At 40.2% G+C, this 25401-nt stretch overlaps 1 protein-coding gene across 9 annotated transcripts in view; it reads right to left on the reverse strand.

The window, feature by feature from the left end:
• NCKAP5 (NCK associated protein 5) overlaps positions 1 to 25401 on the reverse strand; it is a 996626-nt gene that overhangs the window by 176576 nt on the left and 794649 nt on the right. For all 9 annotated transcript variants that reach the window (XM_063647383.1, XM_063647384.1, XM_063647388.1 and 6 more), the window contains 2 exons: positions 16334 to 16372; positions 7892 to 8011 (listed from right to left, as the gene is read on the reverse strand). In XM_063647383.1, the coding sequence (XP_063503453.1) occupies positions 7892 to 8011; positions 16334 to 16372 (159 nt within the window). The remainder of the gene's footprint in view (positions 1 to 7891; positions 8012 to 16333; positions 16373 to 25401) is intronic.

Raw genomic sequence — 25401 nt, forward strand, 5'->3', positions numbered from 1 at the left:
GACCTGGGATCAATGTAAATATAAATCCCAGTATTAGTCCTGAATTTAGTTCACAAATTGCTTTTTGGAAACTGTTACCCTAACAAACTCTTATTTAGTCTTCAAAGTCAAGGTTAGCTGTGACCACACCCTAGAAGGCTTTCCTGACACCCAGAATAGTGTTTGTCACTTTTTCCTCTGAGGACCTTGGACGGTATATGTTTCTGTTGCATTTACTACTCTACTGCACAACTGTTTGTTTATATTATCTATCTGCTTATTAAATGATGACCTTTTTAAGTCTGAAACTGTGTGTAAACTATCTCTGCATCCTCAGGAGCTAGTACACTACCAAGGACATCGTGCTCAATGAATTTTTGTTGAAATAATGAATAAAGCAATATATTCTGGCCGTCCCATGAATACGATTGTGCAGCGTAGTGCCCAGCTGTTCTGAGCACATGCACCACATTTTAAATTAAACAGCCACCACTTTCAGAGCAGAGAAAGAAAAGCAAGTTGCAGGCCAATTCTGGTCCATGGTTGCCTTATTGGGTTTCCTTAGTGTCATTAAATAGCTGAACCAGTTGTTAGCCAACATTTAAAATTTGAGAGACCACATGCAAAAGTCTGCATTTCTAGCTTCTTAAAATTTTCAAAGCTATGGCGACACCTAACTAGCATTTCCATGGGGCCAAACTGGCTGGGGCTGGCCGCAGCTCACACAACTTCCTTTCCTGCCTCCTTCACCTGGCTTAGCCCCTTAAGGCATCTGATCTCCGAGCATGAGAGTTTTCATTGTTTTGGTGAGAGGATGGTTTATGTAGAGCCAACCACATAGTAATACGGATTGATACATATGATGGGAAGTCAGCCATGTGCTCTTGAAAGCAATTAATACATATTAATACAATTAATACATATATCTAATTTTAGGAGGATATGAAGAATATCCTCCTAATATGAAGAATAGAATATCCTCCTAAAATGAAGAATAGAATAATTTTAGGAGGATATGAAGAATTTAGGTGCCTTCCATTAAGTTACTTAAAATTTAAGAGGGAGTGGAATGGGGAGATAAAAACCCATGAAACAATATGGAAACATCGGTCCCCCTGACCAAAGGCACATTCATATAATAGAATCTCTATAGTTTACAGAGCCAACAATTCCAAGCTAGAACCTATGTCTGCAGTCTCACTGGCCACAGGAAGAAATAAAACAAAACAACAAAACACCTGAAACTCATTTAAAAGGAGAGATAATTTCCCCTAATTGTCCCGACCCATCTAAACATAATATTTCAAAGCTTGCCTTCTTCATTTTAAATACACAGCACCCTACGAACTGCTCTCACTCCCCTCTCTTCTTCCCTCCCTTGGAGCCACTTCATTTGTGAAACCACCTCCCTGTACCTCTGTTACAAGCATTTCCATTTGCCTGGTTTCATGTAATCCTTAGTTCACTCAGCATTTATTGAGGCTTACGTGCATTCAAGTTGTGTACTAGGAGGATTCAAAGGTCAAAACAAGGTTTCTGTCCCTTAGAAAATAAAGGCCAAATCGAGCAAGAAAAGAGTAGGAATCATACCTTGATTTCCTTATTACAGACCACATGCACCTTCCGTGATAATGCTGACTGTAAGCTGATGGGAACACAACATTTAGTCATGATGCATGGACTGGTAAGCTCTGGGTCTTGTTCAAAGAAAAAAAACACACTCCTCAATTGCTTTGGGAATGAAGAGCAAAGGTATGCAAAAAGAATTGTAGCATACTTACAAAGTAACATATCAATGCTGCCAGGACTTAGTGAGCAAGGTGTGAGTAGGAGATTGAGTGGGGCAGGGAGTTGTGATCTTATTCCAGGAGTACCTCCAAAGCATATGAATTTAGAAACCAGATTGTGAGGAAGAGAATTTCTCATGCCTTTTCACAGTGTGTTCTTTCTGGATGGCATTTATACTTTCTCTTGTCCACCTAGAGTCACATGGAGGCATGGCTTCCTCTGCTGGGCCTTCCCCAGGGCCCTCTGCAAGTGGAGCTAGGATTCCACTTGCCCCACGCCTGTCTCTGCTCAGCTGCTATAGCTTCCCACATGCCTTTTAGCACATCATTTCCCTTTCAGGCTTAATTGTAGACCACAGGCTCTTGAGCAAATGCATTTTGCCATGGACTCCTCAGCACTGACATTACTTTGGGTGCTCCCAATTTGGTAATCGAATGAAGAGGAGTGGCAGGGGTGGGGGGGGGGCAGGGGTAGAGTAGCATTTTGAACAGAAAAATGACATACAAAGTGGAATAGTTGAAGGAAAACCTATGTCATGCTCTGTGGAGTGAAAGTATTTCTGCTTGGCTGAAGTAAAGAATTTGTGTCAGGAAGAAAAGAAAAATGAGGCTGTTGAAGTGTGAAGCAAGTCTATAGAGGGTCTTGGGCATATTATGAAGAGGGAAAAAATCACATCTTGCCATAACCCTGATGATTCTTTTTCATCTTTTGTATAGCTCTTACTTGATCCCAAACCAACCTCACGTGTTACATCTCATCATCGAAAGCCCTGCCCTGCAGGAACTGTGTGATTTTTCAAAGCGTCCCTTATCTGTCAAAGGGGCCACTTTCTGCACATCTGACATGTTAATATCCTTTCCAGTGCTTAGTGCATGAGACAGAATCCCTGCTGCACATTCTCCATATGTTTTCATGTCTGGCCGGTGCCCATAATGAAACCACCAATGTCCTGTAACCATGCAGGATGACAGGCTCACCACCAGTGGATACTCTGCCATCTGAGCCCCGGTGTTACTCAGCATCCCTGAAGCATCACTGGCTGCTCCTCCTGTCGCCCTGTGGGTCTTTCTAAATTAGATATCAGGTTTGTAGGGCAGGGCTGGAGGCACCTCCATGGCTGGTCCACACAAACAGCCGAGGGGCAGAGTTCATCCATTCCAGAAACTCATAAGGTGAACTTATATCCCAACAGCATGGGAAGCCAGGTAGATGCTTCAAACTTGTGTGGATGTTCTTGCCTCCTCTCCCAACTCCTTCTTAGTTTGCGTCTCAAGAGAGGCCACAATTGATCAGAATGAAAAACTTCCATCACAAAAACTCAAGAACCACAGTTCCATTCTTTACCCTCTTCTTTACTCACTCACCTACCCCTCCCTTATTGCTCTCACTGCAGGCTACCTGCTTAACTAGTCTTTTTTCTTTTCATATTTTTGTCTCACTTCGACTACATATATGTGAAAGCACCCCAAAGGCAGATGTTTTGAAAAAGCAAAATACATACATTTAAAAGTGTATAATGGCTGGGCGCAGTGGCTCATGACTGTAATCCCAGCACTTTGGGAGGCCGAGGCGGCTGGATCACAAGGTCAGGAGATCAAGACCACCCTGGCTAACACGGTGAAACCCCATCTCTACTAAAAATATAGAAAGTTAGCCAGGCGTGGTGGTGGGCGCCTGTAGTCCTAGCTACTCAGGAGGCTGAGGCAGGAGAATGGTGTGAACCCGGGAGGCGAAGCTTGCATAGACCACTGACACTACATGAACTCCAGTATGGGGAAAGTTCAGTGAGGACTGCCAAGGCCCTGACTGGCCCCTTGCTGGGGCAGCTGTTTCTTATATGTTATTGTCCTTTATTTCACAGCTGGATCTCACAGTGGGATGCTTGGCTTGTGGACAGGGGGAGAGGAAAGTGTGCAGTGTCTTGCCAGATCAGACTCATGGATAGATTTACACTGAAAATAAAGACTAAGAGAAAAAAAAGAGGAACAAGTAGAATGTAAAAGCCTCTCATCTTACTGGAAATAATAGTATAAAACACTAGCAAAAACAAAAAGTCCACATTCTAAGAAGTAACAGCAAATTTTTGCACCTTGGTTCTAAGCTGTCAGATCCTCCACTGTTGATGTGAATCATCTACCCTATAAAATTCTTTTCTTCCTAACTTGGCCTAAGGATATCAGTAGTAGGACTTTTTGAAATATCAGATGAAAAAGAAAAGAAAACATTGTCTTAGTCTAAGAATATGAGAACAATGTCCTATCAGGATAATGATTACACAGGTATCCAAAACAAATAAAAGACAGAACACATAGGGAGGGGAAAATCTTAGATGCCACATTTCAGAAATGTGTAAAGATGGTACGCTCCTTATTGGGATTGTACTGCAGAAGCCCTCTGATCTGACTCAATCCTAGGTGGGCCAGTTAATTCAAATGTCACCTAGAGTAGGGAATCAGAAAATTTGTCCTCTTACTTATTCATGTTCCACGCAGTGGGAGCACCAATTGGAGGCGAAAGGGGGGACTTAATTTCAACAGATTTTCAGGTTTAAATTCTTGGTCTGTCAAATACCTGCTACAGGATTTAGCTTGTCTATGCCAAAGTATCCCTACTGGTAAAATGGGTGCAATGATGGGTCCTACCCCATGGGACTGTGATAAAGATGAAATTGGTGAGTGCTGTAAAGGTTGTAGAATAGAGTCTGACACATGGTAAGCACTATTATGTATTTTGTAAGTGACATTTTTGGTAGGGCCAAGGCTGCTTCTTTGCTTAGAGATCTTTTTGTTGGAATCTTCCATTATCTTTTTTTTTTTTAAATTTGGCATCAACACACACTTTATACATTGTCTACGATTCCTAATTTTTGTTTTCCTTAACAGTGGTATATGAACTTAAAACCATTTGAGGAGCAGTTTGCATGCAGAATTTTTCCTCATTTAATACAATTTCTGGTCTCCCACAATTTATTGTTATAGTTAGACAACTATATTTAATTTGATCACAAATACTACTTTAGTAGACCTACTAAGTTACAAAAATAACTCATTCTTGGCAAGTATTCAGCTCAACTGGTAAGAGAAATAAGTGTACATGGTAGAGAGCTCTTTACTAGCTGCCAACGTTCATTAAGTTGAGGGTATCATTCAGTGTGATTTGAAAGAGGGAATGCTGAGCATCAGTGAATCCGGACAAGTAGGTTCAAATGAGCTTAGTTAAGAGATTCCAGTCTCTGTAAGAACATTACTTTCGGATTTTGTTCGCTATCCTGCCATCTCAATTCCTTGGAATTTAGTTCCAATGTTGATTTTAATATGGAGGGGGGTCTTCTTAATTTGATTTATTGCCACCCATAGTCCCAGAGATATCATTCTAGAAAATGAAATCAATAGAGAAGTTTGTTGTCAATCTTAAGATTTTAATTTCAGCTTAGGCCTTTCTTATTTCCATCATGGACCTGACTCCCTTTGTAAGTTTACCAGAATCTGTCAACTAATCCTCAGAGCACTCCCTTTCTGTTTCTCCCACATAAGAATTTGCTAAATGATATCCATATAACCTCTTATTCTGTATTTTTAAGGGACAAAGAATTGGCTGTTTCTTACAAGTTATTTTCCTTTATACTATTTATAATTTGTCTACCTAAATCACAATGTGTTCATAACTCTTCTTTCTGTATTTCTTTTCAGGTAGCAACTTTGGAATATACAGAATCATTAGGCTGTATTCAACAAATAATAACTAATGCAGCCTTCTAAGAAGTGCAAAAAACTACTTAGAAATCTGCTATAATGAATCCACAGACCATGGGCAGCAGCTATAGGGTCTATAATATTTGGGATCAGGGACACACTGGTGGATTTGCTGCCCCCACCAACAACATCCTCAGACATACTGGGCTGGAACACATGACTGCATAGTGCCTCAACATTCATGTAAGACAGGAAAATTTCAAAAGAAGAGGTGGGAGCACAGACCTCTCTTAGGTTTATGTGAAATAACTCTCCAGAACAATGAATTATTATTTGTTCATTATTCCACTCAACGCATAATGACTGAGCATCCATAGGTGTAAAGCAAGTTTGGAATGATTGTATTTTAGCTCCATTGTATATATTTTGTTTCTCAATTAAACCCTAAAGTACTATCAGAAAATGAAAAGCCGTGAGTGAAATAATTAACACACCATCTGAAAAGTCAGTCATGTCCCCTGTCTTAGATTATGAGCTCCAAGATGTTAAGAGGGCAGGTATCACACTTTATATCATTATTCTTCACAGAACTATTAACAGCCCATCTTTTATAAATATTATTTAAATTAGAATGGCTCCTGGAGGGAGTACTATTTGGGGAGAAATATGAAGTGTGTTGGCTGAAAACACCTAATGAATAAACACTGATGTCTATTGTTAGCATACACATCATCCCCTGATCTCTGAGTATGAATTTAAGAAATTTGTGACAGCCAATGAAAATGCTTATATATCCATAGCATGTGTGTTTACCATGCAAATAAATGATCACAATTCATAAACAGGGACTATAGAGTCTTAAACACTACTTCAGAAAGGCCTCAAGTTACAACAGGCAGAACAGAAAAAAAATCAGGAACATGCAACAGCTTTTAAAAGTAATTCTAATATTGAATCTTGATGATGAGATTGCAAAAGAAACACAATTTTTTATAAATGCAAGATCCCCTATGACAAATATTTATGGTGGTCAGGAACAGAAAACAGACTAGAGATAGATGACTTCGCTCCCACCCCACACAATTTTTGAGTCATAAATTATGAATTATGTTCAAACATATAAGGCAGAGAGGAAATTAATTTAGGAGATGAGATCTATTTTATAATTCAGAGAGCTGTTTTATTTTAATTTGGGGGGCAAATTACATTTTGATGTTCAGCTTACCAAACATCTTTCTTTCTCTGAAATGAATTACAATTTCCCGTTATTTCTCTGAGGAGTCCTAAGATTTTTATTCCAAAATTCAGAGGGTAAATTAGCAACACAGTCTGGATCATTTGGAAAAATACCGTCCAGCAGAGCTTTCCACAATGATGGTAATGTTGTCCACGTGTGCTGTCTACTAAGGTAGTCCCTGGCCACATGTGGCTTTTGATGACTGGAAATGTGTCTAGTTGGACATAGAAACTTAATTTTAATTTAAATTTTTAAAATTAAAATTTAAATAGCCCTACATGGCTAGTGGTTATAGTGCTGGACAGTATCGTCCAGATACCACAGCCTGGACAAGGACCTTCCTCTCAGCCAATTAGACCACGCAGTGGTGGGCCGCCCTTTGTACACTGCACACTGCCCCTGTGAAACCTCGATGCAGTCTTTGACAGCTTAGCCTCAGAAGGGCTTGGGGCAAAGCTCACGGGAGCTTGTTTAAGCAAATATACACATTAAGAGGATCACAAAGATCGGAAACAGCAAAGGTCAGCCCTGCAGACCCCTCTCCCCATTCATATGTTTCCCTGCAGTGGGACATATTCTCTAGTGCTTTGTCAGGAACAGCTTTAAATCGACTCAGATGGCTTGACTTTCCACAGCTTTCCATGTTATGAAGGCAAGTAAAAAAAATAGTTCAGTGAGAGTACTTAGAAAAAGACAACCTGTAAAAATACTGAGATAGAAACAGGAGGCATTCTGTTATAAGAAGGAACTCTGCATAGAGAGAGATATGAAAGAAAAACAAACCCCACATGTATTTTTGATCATAAAGAGTTTGAAATAAAAAAAAATGTGCTTTGGCATTACATAAAATTCTTCCTTGATTATCACAGTATGCAAGATTACCAATGCTGGTCCCCAAAGCAATCAATTATTTCCTAACTCCTTTCCATGGTTCCATTTAGTTTACTACAGGACATCTTCTGATTGTCCCTTTTGCCTGTTTATTATTTGTTAGTGCATTTCCTTATCTGCATGTAGCTTTAAAAAGTCAAGAACTTCAGACACCTTCAATTAATGACATAACTTGAGAAAGGAAAGAATTGGGATTCTGATGCAATATGCCTTGCTCATGAAGACGTTGCTAACTTCCGAACTTAAGTAACTTCCTGTCAATAGCATTTCAGTAGCAAAGATTGTTTTTCAGATAAACACATACCTGGAGAAGCAGATCAGAAGTGGGTCTGACTCGCTGTTGGAATAGGATGCTTAGTGTTCGATTCTGCTGTTCCAAATCAAACACTCTTGTTTTCAACTTCACACATTCCTCTCTTAGATCCTACGACAAACACATCGAAGGAGGAAAAAGTCCATAACTGAAAGATGTCTTTGCATATTATAACCATATTTTATATATCTCAGATCATTAGTAAAAAACAGTATTTTTTTTCTTCAAAGCCCCCAGAAGTAAATCACATACAAAGTTTTCTTCCACAGACCATTGTCTGATAGAATTATTACGTGCAAAGAAGACCAATTTTTTTTTAAAAAAGCACCTTGAAATCAGAAATGCATTAATCTAGCATGCTATTTTTGAAGACAGTAAATCTTAGCAATATGAAGTCAATTTAAGTTTCCACCTATATATTTTGCCTTTTCACTGTCTTTATAAAAGCAATCATAGAGCACAAACCACAAGGACAACAACAATGTTTCTGCAGTGAATAGATATTTGATGAGCTAAAGAAACTATCATTTCTGATGGAGTTTTTCATTGTCATTTGTGAAAACAAGTTGAAATTCTCGGCGATGGGGCTAATACAGTCAGTGATGCATTTAGCGGGAGAGAAATAGCTCAGAAGAGATGGCTTTTAAAAGGCCACTTGCCGCTTGCCCATCCTCTGAACTCGTGGATTTCCATACCTTCTGGGGCCTTCTGGTCTCAGTGCTGGGTAAGAAGCACACCTAGCCCATTCTGGCATCTGTTTGGAGCAGCTCTTTTGAATAGTTCAAATACCACAGAGACCTTTTCCCCAGCTCATGGAGGAAGCTGATGTACAAGAACTGCCTTCCAAACTGACTGCAATAAAGGAACTTGTGGTACTTAAATATCTATGCCCTTTTTGATGGAATTCAAGGCAGACACAGTAGAATAAAACCCAAATTCAAGGTTCTTCAAAAGCTGACCCTTTTCTACATTTCAAACTATCTTTCACTACTTCCTGATGTTAATAAAAAAAAAATGTCTTCTGTTCTCACCAAGCAGAGAACAAAGGTCTGGCGTGTTGTTCTCTAAAGCTCTACGCATTCCTTCTACCTTCTTCTCTTTTCCTTCCACTGCCACTTTTCCTTCTTATCCACCTTCTTCTTTCAGCCCATATTTGGCTCTTTGATTGAAGTACAGTTCAAACTTTATCACCTCTCTGACCTTTTACCTGGCATCCCTCAATACCTGTTCCATTTTCTGAATGCCCATCAGCCCTCAATGCCTCCTTTGTGACGGTTAGCATGTATCACTCTGTGTCCATTTTATCATCTGTGCTCTAGACTTGTCAATTACATGACACATTTTTCACCAGACAAGCTCAAGAAGATACTGAAATAACCACACGAGCATATTGCTCTTACATTGTTTTTATTCCATCACCTAGCACAATGCCACATATAGCAGGAGCTTAATAAGTGCTCACAATTATTTTGCTAAAGGGGATGATGATGGCAAATTCTATTCTCTAGTGATTGGTGTGATAAAGAGCATTTAAATTTCTCAACACTTCTACTTCAAAGATTTATGTATTCTGATGTGGGGCAGCTACCTATCGGGCTTAAGGCTCTGCAAGCAAGGGAGAGCCCAGGCCACAGTTCTGATACCTAGGGCCTAAATAGGAGTCACAGAGGTACCTGGACCTGCCATAACCTTGTATCAATCTAATGGCAAAGTTAGATCTCGCTAGTAAAGACTTCTCTGGGGCTTGATGAGCATGCATCATCTTATCCAGTAGTATTAATTCTATTAAAAGGGGCAAAGAAACAAGCCAAGGTATAGCCCACTACAGTTTCAACTCTCCTTGCCGTTTTTAGTTAAGTGGGTAAAGTTTATGTATAGGGTGTTTTCAACTGATCGGTGCCTACAAATGGAGAGCAGAGAAAAGAGATGTCATGTTCAGAATGACATGCAAGAGTGCAAGATCCAGCAGGGCAGGATCAGGAGTGCACATTTCATAGTCGTGAGCACACACGCCATTTGGCAGAGGCCATTGTGAGGACCCACTCACTGCTCAAATTAAAAGGTGAAACTTCAGCCTGGCCAACATGGCAAAACCCCATCTTTACTAAAACTACAAAAATTAGGCAAGTGTGCACGCCTGTAGTCCCAGCTACTCGGGAGGCTGATGCACAAGAATCACTTGAACCTGGGAGGCAAAGATTACAGTGAGCCAAGATCATGCCACTGCTTTCTAGCCTGGGCAACAAAGTCTCAAAAAAATCCAGTCTCAAAAAAAAAAAAAAAAAGGTGAAACTTGTTTTATTTTTATTATTTTATTTTGAGACAGAGTTTCACTCTTATTGTCCAGGCTGGAGTGCAGTGACGCGATCTTGGCCCACTGCAACCTCCACCTCCCAGGTTCAGGCGATTCTTCTACCTCAGCCTCCTGAGTAGCTGGGACTACAGGCGTGTGCCACCATGCCTGGCTAATTTTTGTATTTTTAGTAGAGACAGGGTTTCACGATATTGGCCAGGCTGGTCTCGAACTCCTGATCTCGTGATCCACCCACCTCGGCCTCCCAAAGTGCTGGGATTACAGGCATGAACCACCATGCCTGGCAAAACTTGCTTTCTTTATTTAGAATTCAACCTCTGTCTGTGTCTCACGCTGATTTTTGTTCTTAGCATGTATATAACACTCTCTGCTCCCAAACACTAATTGTTTTTAGTACTGCTAATTAAGTAATTAATAAAACTTGACTGTGAGGCAGATCAATATTAATAGCACCTATTGGATGGGAAAACACAATCATCCTTATTTGCAATGTAGAGATATGGAAACGGAAGCATACAGTGTGGATATGCAAGTAAAAGGGGACCTGAAAGCAACAGCAACCACAATTTTTAGCAGCAAAACTGAGAATGCCTTGAAAGAGTTCTTCAGATGGGTTAAAAAAAAAAAAAAAGAAAAAGAAAAAGAAAGAATGAAAGAAAAAAATCAATATACTTTATAGAGAGTCTTTATACAAGTGCCCAAATTTCAAAGGCCATTGGTATTACTTAAGGTATGGTAAAAGTTCATTAGTGGGAACACAATTTATCGACCCTGAGAACTCTCTGTTCATCACTATTGGCACATCCAGCTCAGCACACAGCAGCAGGGAAGACAGAGGCTTTAGGGATGTGACACTGATCTGATGGCCATCGACAAACAGAAATGAGCTGCTCTGAAAATCTGTAGATAGGAAACAATCACTTGCATTGTTTTTAATATTCATATTTTCTTCAGACAAGCTGTGGATCACCAGTAACTGATGCCAGAGAGTTGCCTTCCCAAGAAACTGTAAACAAAAACACTCGTGTGCCCATGTACATGCTTATAAACACAATCAGAATGGATATATATAAACAACTGTTTTGCTAACCACTATTGTAGTACCTGGGTGGAGGGGGCAGCTGGCTGTCTTAGCTTCCTCTGTGCTCCCAACAGGAACACCTTGACATAAAGGAATGCATGACTGCGTGATACATTTAGGCTGGATGCAAGAGCAGCTACTCTGACCCTGCCAGTTCAGAGGCAAGACCCAGAACAGCCTCCCCAAGGAAGGCTTTAGAAACAAAAGAACTCTCCTCTGGGTAGGTGCCATAATCTGGGATCATGGCTCAAGGGAGAGGCTGTACCATGCATCCTCTCTCATAATCCTTTTTCTTCTATGACTTCCTGGCATGTATCAGGTCTCAAGAAAAGAAAGAACCTCACTGAAAATATAAGGTTGTGTCTTCAGATAAGAAAAAGGGGACATAACATAAATATTTATCATGGAGGAATAATGCCAAAGATTTGACTACATTTCATACCATGAAAAAAAAAGTACAGTGGTGTTTGGGATCAAGAAAATACTCAGACCTGTTTCCCTTGCACTATTCATGTTACTGTCAATTGGAAACAGAGACTTAAGAGATTACAGCTGAGCAACGTGATACACTGGTCTAACGGGCTCCTGTGCATCTTAATGATCCCAAACCATAATTTCCCAGGAGGATCCACACACTGTAATCCTGATAAATTCGCCCTGTGCTTGGGCTAAAGATGATTCTGGACTCACTGCTATACAGTACCTATAGGAGTACAGTTACTTTACGTACTGAAGAGTAAAATTGTTATGAGCTCTAGGCTGACATACATTTTTTAAAATGCTGATTGCTTAGAAGCAGGACATACACTAACATGATCACTGGAGTGTCACTGAAAACTATTTAAATCTGATTTTATCATGTAAAAATGACATGATAGTGGTATACCTATTTCAGAGGCAGTGTCTATTATGGGAATACATGGAATTGGGGCTTAGAGGGCCTGGGCTCTAGTCCTCATTTTCCACAGGACCTTGAAGTGATTGCTTCTGATTAAGTCTCAGTTTCCTCATCTGTAAACTGAGGCACTGCACAAAATTGGGCTTTTGTTCAAAAGACTATATCTCTCACTAGCTTCATGGGATGTCTTTTCGAGTGCCACTTTGTTCCCTTCCTGAAGCCTAATGGCCACCAAAACCACCAGCCTCTTTTGTCACACCCCTTCTTGGTGGCTTTCACTGATACATCCCTATCTCTGCCCCAAATGCTAAGACTTTTGTAACATGAAAATCCACTTCTGGAAAAGGCTGGTCACATCTCAGACTGACCCAGGGCTTCAACACTGAATACCTAAAAGGCAAGACAGGTGACATAAAAGTCTGACTGAACCGGGATACTGCACAGGAAGTAGTGAGTCCTGTGGCAAAATACATACTGCAAGTCTCCATCCTAAAAGCCTTCAGATTAAACCACTTTTAATAAGGGCAATGGCTAAACAGTTCATGTAACTACAGTCAGTTGAGCCCATTACCAAAGCTAGTTGACAATCTCAGGATTAAATACTCACCAAGGCTCCTGTAAACTGGGGAATTTGGGAGTTAAAAATAAGATTGATTTTGAGAAAGCTTGACCCCAAATATAAAGAGTCAGTTTTACTCCACAGATATCAAACTCTAAATGCTCTTCCTGCTACAGAAGATAAGCAATACGTCCAGAAGTTTTAAGAAGTCCTGTGGCTACCCTGCCTTTTATTTTATTCCCTGTGATCATAACCAGCCGTTGGATTTCAACCCTTCTGTTGATTTTCATGGTATCTCTCTCTGTCCTACTGAACTATGAGGGAGAAAAACAAGTGACTGAATGGGATTGTGGAGGAAGAATGAGGGAGTGGGTCAGAGTGTGGGGTTTACAGTGCAACAGCCATAATTAAAGCAGGGGCTCTGCCACTGCCCGGCAGTTGAAACTATAAGCAAACTTTTTTTTTAGTCCTACTTCACAGGGCTGCCTTGAGAACAAAATGACTTTGTGCATTTAAAGTGCTGCAAGTGGGGTCTGAAGGCTTGTAAATGCTTGCTAAATGTAAACAGCCACCTGATACCACACAGACCACTGCTAGAGAAGTGGACACAGATGGTTCAATTGCCCCTTTACAAGGGAAATAGGAATTTGGAGTTTTCTCAGCTACAAGCTATAAAATTGTTTTCTGTTTCTGCCTGAATGGCTGGATTCTACCATACCCAGCTTTATTCCATGTCGGTGAAGAAAACACACCATCGAAATATGTGTTTCCTCCAAAGAACATGCAGATAAGCCTGAGACTGTTCATATGAATGAAAATAATTGCAGAGAAAATGCCTTTCTTCCGTGTTTTGTTTAGTGGCAAAAACAAAACAAACAAACAAAAAACAAACCCAAAACACTGAAGAACCTAGGTGAGTTACATTTTCTGCAAATGTAATTGACTTAATGAAGATAAAATATATTTCAGATAACAATATGAGTTTAACCTGAATTACTGATTTCATTCGCACTTGTAGACTTGGACCCATGATTTGGAGGCATCAAAGGAAGAAAAGTTGGGTTTCATATGATCACTTTTGTATTATTGTTCTAAAGGGATACAGTCCATTCTCCTAAGGGAATCCACAGGTGTTTGAGATAAACTGAATTACTTGACCAGGTACACTGAATAGAAACTGCTAAGTTCATGGAAATAATTTTTTTTTTCTATCAGTATCAGTAGACTCTGTTACTTCAGGATGCTTGTCTGGGCCAATTCATGATATGCCATGAAAAATGTATTTCTGGCTGTCCAGTGAAGAGCTGAAGCCACAGCAGATTTGCCTTTGTGTCATAACTAATGACATATTCTAAAACTGCACAGTAATGCTTATTATTTCACCTCAAGGATCTTCTGGTGACTTAGATAAATCACTCAAGATTTTTTTCTGTTTTGTCTTTGCTACCTACATTCCTTTTTGGAATTAGTTTTCTCATCTGCATTTGGAGTACACTGTATATTTTATATTGTGCTCTTAATTAAAAAGAAATTTTAGTCTTTTTGTAGCAATTTTACAGTGCCCATAAAAACTGGAGGCACACATTTCTGCAGAACATGATTATTTTGGAATCTCCAAAAGCCCCCAGCATCTCTTTCTGCCTCATAGTGTCCCTGAGGTATGCTATCTCACAGTAGCATGTCTTTCTGTGTCTCACTGCTTAACTGTACCAAGGTAGATTTATCTGTTTACTAGTTATTACTTGGATTTGTGTAGCTATTTTTTTTTTTTTTTGTAGCTGACCTGAAGGGTCCCGTTTTCCTTTTTATCATTCCAGATGGCTTCCTTGTCTGTTTCCTGAGGTACCATTAACAAAAGCAGGCATGGGAAGTCTTTCAACAGTTGTACACAGAGCTGCAATAGCACTCCCCTCATTCCTTAGGTTTCTAACTAAGTCAGCATAGAGTTTCAAACAGGAGAAAAACAACTGAGAAATTAAAGCCTTAGAAAAAGAAAAAGCATTCAAAAATGTTGAAGCAGCAATTACAATTTGTCCTCCAATATCTATTTCTCACCTTCTTCCAAAGTAATTTCAGCTGGGCACACACCCAGAACAAAGACTTCTTCGTCGGGTTTGTTAGGTGTGGCTGTGTGAATAAGGTCTGTTCAAGGAGATCTATGTAGTAATGTATGAAAGCTTTTGGAAGTGTCCTTTAAAAGACAGCTGCTGTACGCCCTTTATCCTCTTCATATTCCTCAGCTTTTTTTCCCTTCCTGATGGCTGGAATGTGTGGATGTGATGACTGGAGCTAGCATAGTCCTTTTGGACCATGAAGTGACCTTGAAAATGGGGCCACATTCCATGAAATACAGAAATGGAAGATAGGGACCCCATGAACTTTATGGAGCAGAGCTACCATTCCAGTTCTGCCTACCTGTCGGTTTATATGTGAGAAAGAACTAACATTTTAGCTTATTTAAGCCACCTCATTATGGATCTCTGTTGTTCACAATGGAACCTAATTCTAACTCCACATAAGTGTACTCAAATCTCTTTATTTATGCATGTTAGTGTAAAACTGGAAGCAGTTAAAATTATTTGTAGAAGGAACCATGACATTTTGACAGAAATAGTAGGCAAGAAAGTCTAGCAAAAGTATCACAATGCCTGTATCATAGAAATTTTAAAGAATATTTAAGTATCTCCATGAGAAGCAGTCAACCCCTAATAAAATTATTTTCAATTAAAAAAATCAAAATGGCATAAATTATTTTGCTGCCATTTGTCACATCATCCTGAATATGCTGCAGGATCTAAAAGTTTCTTTTGGAGAAGTCTCTATTTCACAGATAGAAATCAAAGTAAACAAAATCTGAGGGAACTAAAATTTAGCTTCTCAGAAACATCATGGCCGGAGATGGAAAACATTCCATAAAATTCACTGAAACAGCCAAATTTGGGCAAAAGTGACCTGTATTTACTGTCTGCCCCGATAATGTGATCTGATGTTGTCTGCAGGCAGAATGGCAAGGCAGCAAACTCATAGGTATGGAAATTTCAGGCACAGTGGTTACCATTATTTTATATGTACCACAAACTATTGCAGTAACTGTTCTACATGCTTCCTTTTGTAGGGTCACCACAGCAATCCCAGGAAGCGGGAATTGTTATTCCCACATTACAGAAGAGGAACTAGGGCTCAGGGAAATTAAATGACTTCCCTAACTCTTGCTGAATTTTAGACTTTTGTTAATGCTGTCCAAAAGAAGATACTCGTTGTATAGGAATTGGGAGAATTCACCAACTTATTGAAAGTTTGTATTTACTAAATAAAAATGATGGGTTTGCTACTCATCTGGGTACATGAAAATCATCTTCAAAAGGCTTTCTATTATTTTACCAAGAGTTTGGATTTTTTTATACAAATTCTATTGGTCACTGATGTTACTTCATATGCTATCTAAAACACACATGATTTTCACTAAATGAATAAATACAAAAGTATTGCATCTATCAATCACAATTTCCTAGCTTAACAACGTGAGCTCCAATATAGTCACAAAAGTGCCTCGAAAAGAACAAAGCCAGAAAGTGACCTACCTTTTGAGTAAGCAGAGCTTGAACAACTTGGTTGGCTACCTTTAAAAAATAAAGAAAAAGTTGTCATTTATAATAATGAGACTTTATATGCACCGACTCTAATTTACCAATAAGTTTCTCGCAGCTTATTGTAGCTAATTAGCTCCTCATTTGCCTCTTTCCTCTACATCCAGAGATCTGATTATTTTCATAATAAGCCTATCCTTCTAGGTAATATTTTGCTTTCTCCAAAGGTGACCTTGTTGCTAATTAAGATGGTTACACTTAAAAGCTCATTCATACCTTGACTTTCACATTTCCATATTTGGAAAAATGATATTGTTTCATATACTCCAAGAAGGCTAAAAAATGATATAGTGCAAAACACAGTCCTAATTATCTGTACACAGTTTCTACAGTTTGCTGATTTACAATATCCTTGCCTCTCCTTCCTATTCCTTTGCTGTCTATTTCACTGCTTAATATTACTTGCAATAGAGATAGGTTGAATGGTCAAGCATAGGGACAACTCATTGTTTCCTATGTGTCCTGCTTTCGTCTTCAATGTTTTTGCTTACGTCACGCTCTTGTTGTTGCTACCTGTAATATAATCTGGTAGTTGTTTACTACAACATCCATTTTTTCCCTTCTTCCTGAGTAACAAACCCAATCTTTTGGGGCTGGGCACATTCAACTGCATTTCCCAGCCACTCTTGTAGCGAAATGTTGCCATGTGACAAAATTCTGGCCAATAAGACATAAGCAGACTATTCTCTTGGGCTTACAGGAAGTCTCAAAGAAGAAGGGGGCTCACCCTTTGTCTTCCTGACTAGGAATGGAAGTACAGTAATGGCTGGAGCTTCAGCAGCTACCCTGACAACAACAGTCACATATTAAGGACATATGGACAGAGAAAAGGACAAGCTTGGTCCTGATGATGTTATGGAGCTGTACTGTCTATTGAACATCTATGTGGGGGAAATAAGGTAATCACTGTGATTTTGAGTTTCTTCCAGTAAACAACCAAATATAATTCTTAGTAATATTTTCAGGGACCTCATTTTCTTCAAGTATCAGGCAGCTTGGGACAGCAGAAGAACCTAAATCCCTCCTTAGCCCAAGGCAGTGAATCTTGATTAATCTAAGCCAATCTTGGCAATTCCAATGATTGGTTTAGGAGTGGGCATATAACACAATTCCAGCTAAGGACGACATGTAAAACCAGTAACATGTTCCTGGTGTTTCAAGTACCTGGCATTTTCTCCAGGTAACCATTCATTATTACTGTATGTATTTGTATTAAGATTTCTTTTTCATCTGCATATTTCAAAATACTTTGCATAGAATCACCTACTAAACTTCACTATTACCTTGAAGCTATGTAGCCACATGGCTGCCGTTGATAAAATTAAGGTGGACAGGTGAAGTAGGTGGTATTTTTCAGCTAATACATAAACTGTAAACATTTAATGTGATAAGTGAAATTGACAGCATGAAAGACTAAATCAGAATACTTAAATATCCTAGATATAAGGCATTCTGGTTCATTCATTTCTTCCTTCACTTATCCAATATAAATTTTCTGAGTATCTACTTGCAAAGATAGATGATTGGGCCATGGTCCTTGACTTCAAAGACTCATACCTGGCAGTGAGTTGGCAAAAACACAATTATAACACAATGTGACAAACATCTAATCATCATGGTAATTCTTACAGTCAATTGGAGACTGAGGGACACTTTTGTGTTATTTTTCTCTTGGTAACATATTTATTTTTGGTGATGCTCAACTATTTGTGCTTCTTTCTCTATCTAGTATAGTGGAACAGATTATAGTAAGAATGTTTCCATGGAGCTTAATTGTTTTTTGACTCAATACTGACAAATAGTACATCCTTCACGACAGCTGGCTACCAGTAAGTCTCATAGAAAATTAAAACACAGGCTGTCATCAACTTTTGATTAGAAGGCAATCACACCACAAGCAGTAAAAGACTAAAATCAGATTATCTGTAATTTATTAGTTAAATTATATGCACAAGAAGCATTTTTTTTCCCATCAGAAGTCTTTTCAAAGTTACATTGCAGACATTAAGTAAAACAGAAAGACTCTTCATTGAAACTATGATTTTAAATAAAATGTTTTCTTAGATATTGTTTTTGAGTGAAGCACAAGTTACAGAACTACCACAGACCAAAATAAACTATACTTTCATTAACTGAGGCCATATATTCCTTTATCACTTTATTTATATGTGATCACAACAGTGATAAATGTTATCCATCCCACACAAATTGACCAATAGCGTAATAGTGAAAGTCAGTTTTCCAGCATTCATTCCAATTCATAAGTAACTGAGAATTCAAAGTCAAACTGCATATCATCTATTTTATTGTTGGCAAATAAACAAAACAAAAGAAAACAGAAGAATTGAACTATTCATGCAGGTTGAATCAGGAACAAGGTACCAAAGTTAATTCATGCCATAAATAATTTACTTCTTTTGGATCTCAAACTTTGGATTTGATTTACATCCTCATAAAACTGCCCAGTATCAATATTTTCTTTTCTTTCCCCCAATTGGTCTCTCACCGAAACCATTCTGGTAACGGTGGTCACATAAAATAGCTCTATCCATGATTTATCAGGAGACACGGACTAATATCCTAACTCTAACAGCCCACAGGAGGAAATATGTTATATCTCACAATCCAAGCAGTTGCCCTATAGGCCTGGAGACTCTACATCTAACACAGTTCCTTCTGGCATGTACTTTGGAAAATTGTTTGCTCCTCTTGAAAACTGAACAAAGATAGACGAATGCCTTATTTCTTTACCTACTGACATGAGGTTATATTACCCAGAAGGACTCACTGCTTCTTTGAAAAAGATCAGGCAGATTATACACATGCCTTCCTCCATACTGTCTATAACGACAGTGTCCGAGGTTTTGTTATCACTTTTAACAGCTAACTTCCCTGATGCATAAATAGGACAGCTGCTTGGAGTTTGTGCCTGCAACCTCTACTAGGCTCAAAAGATAATGCCTGGAATGTGTTCCTGCCCTCAACCTAGCATTATGCCCTAAGCATTTGGGTTGCAAATAATCACACACCCATAGGCCCAGCTAGTGAGAACAAATCACTCCCAATGTCATCTGCCAGCTTTCCTCTCCAGAGAAAGGGCAGCAGCTGGGCTAGGCTGCAAGGGACTTGAAGCACACTGGAAAAACAAAGCTGGCAGTCCTTAAGCCACTAGCTTGTAGTACAGCCTCCCTTAGGCTGTCCATGGAGGCCTCTCCCTTTTGCTCCTAGGAGATGAAGCAGGGCTGCAGGCGAGACAGGAATGCCAAGGAGAGCACCTGAGTACATCTCGTGTTTCCTTCTCAGTAAGAATTCTCTCAGACAATCTAGCTCCTCTAACACATGGCTGATCTTCTACTCACACAAAACTTTGCTCTTCTTCCCTGAAAAACTTCCAGGGCTCGTGATTCCTCCATGCACTCTCCTGGAAGTGGGCGAACAGAGGGAGGAAAAGCTGGGGCTATGGAGTTCTCTATTATTTTATTGCAAAACAGTCCTTGAAGCTGAATAAGAAGCCACACTAAGCAGTTTATTCAGAGAGGGAGCCAATTCTCAGCCAAGGGCTGGGGTGGAGGGTGGAGAAGTTTCAGGTTTATGGGTGTGGGGAGCGAGGATCTCCATGCTCTATGCTTTGACAGTCCTCTCCTGGCTAGTGGGCTTGCTTTCCTACCTTCATGAGCTATTTCACCATGAAAAGCCACTGTCATGTCAACAAAGTAACTGAAAAATCTCATCAGAAAAGTACGTGTTTTTGAAAATGTGCTTTGGAGAGGTGTTCTATGCTTCTGAGCTTAGTTGATTGCACTGAGGCAGCTAGGAGAAAGCATGGAGAATATGGACTTGGGTTAAAACAGTGCCTATGTTAACCTCATACACTGACATGCGCAGGGGATGGGAGAGAAATCTGACTTTTCTCAGCCATAAAATAGGGGAGCTGCCTGCCTCTAAAGTTGTGAAAAAGGCATGAGATGATAGACATAATCAGTGAAACCACCTAGGACAGGACTTGATATAAAGGCGTCACCCCTAAATGTGAATCAGGCCAGTCGAACTTTGGAAAATATAATGCATGTTCAGGTAAGCAGTTAAGAAAAAATTTTTTATTTTATTTTATTTTTTTGAGACAGAGTCTCGCTTCGTCACCCAGGCTGGAGTGCAGTAGCGTGATCTCGGCTCACTGCAAGCTCTGCCTCCCGGGTTCATGCCATTCTCCTGCCTCAGCCTCTGGAGTAGCTGGGACTACAGGCACCCACCACCATGCCTGGCTCATTTTTTTCTTTTTTTTGTATTTTTAGTGGAGACGGGGTTTCACCGTATCAGCCAGGATTGTCTCGATCTCCTGACCTCATGATCTGCCTGCCTCGGCCTCCCAAAGAGCTGGGATTACAGGTGTGAGCCATGGCGCCCAGCCGAAAAAATGTTTTAAGAATAAGGGATTTGGATGTGAGGGCGATCTGGCTGCGACTTCTGTCACCCCATTGATCGCCAGGGTTGATTCGGCTCATCTGGCTGGCTAGGCGGGTGTCCCCTTCCTCCCTCACTGCTCCATGTGTGTCCCTCCCAAAGCTGCGCGCTTGGTCGAAGAGGACGACCATCCCCGATAGAGGAGGACCGGTCTTCGGTCAAGAGTATACGAGTAGCTGCGCTCCCCTGCTAGAAACTCCGAACAAGCTCTCAAGAATAAGGGATTTTACTTGGAAAGGCATGAGGGGTATGTATATATGTGTGTGTGTTTGTGTGTGTGTCCACATAATATACATGTATAAATGTAAGTCACTAAGCATCTGTATTATTCATTTACTTTGTAAAACAATCCTTGTTTGTAATACAAACAAGAAAGAAACTCAAATAGGTAAATACACAGCCCCATACAACATTGGAAAAGGGTGAACAGTGAACCCTAGTCTTCCTAATCCAAAGCCCATGAAGTTCTCTTCTAATTCAAATCAGACTATTTGAAGTGGGTCTACTATTTTTTTCAGCTGATTAATCTTGGGATTATTACTTGGGTTAGTGCATAATAAATGAGTGCTCATCTCTGAAGAGATAACTGAAGAAATTAGTCTAAATATGTATGTGGGATTTGGGGAAACACTAATTTGGAAATTAATTTCCTGCTGATACTCTCCATTCATTCATTTAGTCATTCAACAAATATGCATTAGGCACCTAGTATGGGCCGGGAATCTGCTGGGTCTTGCGGAAATAATGAGGAAACAAATGCAGGGACTGCCTCCAGGGCGATAGAATCTGGGGCAAACAAGGAGTAGATCATCTGTAATTTCCAAGAAATGAGTATTTTAAACATATGAAAGTGACAAGTATGATCATCTTCCATTTCTATCAAGACCTTGATTTTTTTTTTTTTTTTTTTTTTTTTTTTTTGAGATGGGAGTCTCGCTCTGTCACCCAGTCTGGAGTGCAGTGGCGCAATCTCAGCTCACTGCAACCTCCACCTCCCGAGTTCAAGTGATTCTCCTGCTTCAGCCTCCCAAGTAGCTAGGCCTACAGGCTCCCGCCACCATGCCTGGCTAATTTCCTGTATTTTCAGTAGAGACGAGGTTTCACTATGTTGGCTAGGCTGATCTCGCACTCCTGACCTTGCGATCCACCCGCCTTGGCCTCCCAAAGTGTTGGGATTATAGACGTGAGCCACCACGCCCGGCCAAAACCTTGATTTTAAAGATGACGTAGGGCCCAGCTGTGGGATATGCTTGAGAGTGTCCTGGGAATGATTCCACAATCTAGGCTAGGCATGTAGCACGTGGATCAGAGAGACAGGTGAGAAATAGTCTCAGCAACCTACTTCTACCCTTACTTAAAATTCTGTTTTTGTCTATTTCTGAACTACATCCAAAGGTCTAGTTTTCAATGTCCTTGCGCTCTGAAGTGTAGAGGCTGGAAAATAACTCAACTCCACCGTCATCACTGACTGTAAGGGCCCAGCTCTGAATGGAGAGGAAGAAGCAGTTTCTCCAACTTTTCGTGCAGAAGCTCCTCCTGGAATGTTTGTGAAAATTGCCAATTTCCTGTCCCTGCATACCGATTGGGAAGGTCTGAATGAGGTCTAAGGATATGCAATTTTAGCAACCACCACACATCTTTCTGATGCAAAGGGCTCCCAGGAGCACACCTTGAGAAACACTGGGATATGGTTTATTTTATTTTATTTTATTTTATTTTATTTTATTGCTTGTAGCTTTATATTATCTCAGACATTGTGGAATTAGAAGTAATTTAAAACTTCCACATGGGTCTGTGCTCTTCTATTACTGTATCTAAACTTGGTAGAGGGAGCTTTCATCCTTCTACTGAAAATTTCTGAAAATGCTCTCTACAGCACAGCATTCAGATAATCTAATTGTGGTGGTTCTTAACCCCAGGTGAATATTATAATCTCCTGTGGTGCTTTAAAAAAACAGAAAGCCCAGGCTCCACCCAAGGGCAGAGTCGGATGGGAATCTCTGAGGTGTGACGCAGCCAGCAGTAGTTTTAAAGGTCCCCAGGTAAGTCCACCAAGCAGGTATGGAGGAGAAGCATTTGCTGTTCTGGATCTGAGACCTCACCTGCTGCAGCTCCTTCTGCTGAAGATACCCTTTCCAATTCTGCCCCCTCCTCTGCTCGCCTACCCGCTGCTCCTCCTGCCCCCTGGTGACTGCATTCTGTGTTTCCAAAGTCCTCAGTGCAGCTCATTTGCTCTGTGACTTTCTCTCACCTCTCTACTCTATGACTGTCCATCCCTTGCACTTTTCCTGCCAGGCTGGGAGTGCCGTGAGCTCTCAGGGCCTGGGTGAGGCTGACATCCAGTAAAGGTTTGCAGGATACAACCGAATCCATTGAAGTGCAATGCAGTGGTTTTGGATGTTATTTTACTTATTTTACTTCTTTACATGGGAATAGTAGGTATGAAAGAAACTGTGGCCAAGGCAATACTGTGAATAAATAGCAAGTCATTGCTCGCCAGTAAGTGTCTGTCAAATAGCTAGACTAAGAAGCTTGATTCTAACATGCAAACCTCCAAACTCTAAGATTAATCCTTGTTTTTTCCTTTGTACTGCAAGGCAGGGAGATGAGATAGGGAGCAGTAGCGGTGAGGATGAAGTGTATGCATGCACACCTGTTTGTATACAGGTGTGTGTGCATGCATTTGCGGGTGTGTGCACTTGTGAATGTGCATGCCTAGCAAGCCAGGGTATATGTGTGTGTGTGTATCTAGGAGTGTGTGTGTGTATCTAGGAATGTGAGTCTGTTACCTTCTGAATAAATGTGCTCTTCTATTGGAACACAGATCCTCAAGTATTTTCCCCAAATCCTCAATATGTTCCTCATTTCCCAGAAAATAACCATCAGTGCAAAAAGGACTGAAGAACATTTTATTTATTTATTTGAGATGGGGTTTCACTCTGTCACCCAGGCTGGAATGCAGTGGCAGGATTATGGCTCACTGCAGCCTCGACTTCCTGGGCCCAAACGATCCTACTACCTCAGCCTCCCAAGTAGCTGTGTTTACAGGTATGTGCCACTACATTCGCCTAGGTTTTATGATTTTATTTTTTTTTATTTTGTAGAGACAGAGTCTCCCTGTGTTGCCCAGACTGGTTTTAAACTTCTGGGCTCAAGTAATCCTCCTGCCTCAGCCTCCCAAGGTGGTAGGATTATAGATATAAGCCACGGTGCCTGTCTGAAAAACATTTTAAATTTACGTTTATCCACCTGTGTATGTCTGATGACACCCACTAGCAAGGAAAAAACTTACGTGAGGCCTTACCTTGTTAGTTTGTTTAATTAGTATAAAAAACCTTGAAAAGAATTTCCAGTTGGCATTATTACTACATTCAACTACACCATTGAGAATGTTCTCTTACAATGTGTGGAAATGGATTATCTACCCTCATGTAATTAGTTATAAAACAACCTGCATGTGTAATCACGGGTCAGTATTCACGAATACAAAACATGTGTATTGCTTAGAGGCAGTTCTTTGTCGTGAATCACCTCTTTGGCAACAGTTAATTTTTGCAACTAAGAACAGAGGAACACTCCCTCTAAAAAGTCTATCTTCAGTGGAAACTTTATATGAAATGATTTTGTGGATAACTTATATTTTTGTCCCACACATTCTGATGAAACGTATGGAATGCAGGCATGGGAAACACACAAAATACAGACTATGAGTTTCCATAAAGAAATGTGAGTGTTTTGATTGACGGGGAGGGTTGACCTATGGGAGAATTGGAATAAAGTTTCTGTGGTGTGAGTCACATAAATCTGACTTCTAAATACAGATAAAATCACAGCAGAAATTTCTGTGCAGGAGGTTAAAGTGAAACTTTGCTAATCAATACATATGACCCAAAGGCACTGTATGTTCCTTTAAATATCCTTGGATCTATTTGGTCTTTCTTGCCCTAAACTTTGACTGGACCATGAGCCTGGGGAGCAGTGAGGGCTGCTGAACTGGCCTCACTAGACTCTGAGCCATGTCAGAGTCAACTAACTTTAGTGTTTAACTTTGGACATTGTCAAGATTATTCTGGTCTTTTAAGGTCCTGACAGGGCAGAGACTTGCAAATACCATTTTGCATGAGTAACCATTGTATGTGGTTGGGAGTATTAAACAATTAACATATCTAATATTAAACAAATAATTTTCTGGGGACATTTTGAGAGTTTTTCAATCACATATAAGTAACCAATACAAAGTGGTAGGATGATGACAGTGTCTGAAACTATCAAGTGCACCAGCATCATCAGGAGAGCTTGTTGACACATAGGTCGCTGAGCGCCACCCCAGAGTCTCTGATTTTGTAGGTCTGTCATGGGCCCTGAGAATCTGCATTCCTAATGAGGCCCCAGGGGAGGCTGACGCTGCTCGTCCAGCGATCACGTTTTTAAAACCACTGGTGCAGGGAGACTCCAAGGACTACTGGACCTCAGAGGAGAGAGACTGCTTCCAGTTTGAAGGGAACAAGAGTTATATATGGCATTACTGCAGGGAGCTGAGC

The sequence above is a fragment of the Pongo pygmaeus genome, chromosome 11, assembly GCF_028885625.2.
Source record: "Pongo pygmaeus isolate AG05252 chromosome 11, NHGRI_mPonPyg2-v2.0_pri, whole genome shotgun sequence".
NCBI lineage: Eukaryota > Metazoa > Chordata > Mammalia > Primates > Hominidae > Pongo > Pongo pygmaeus.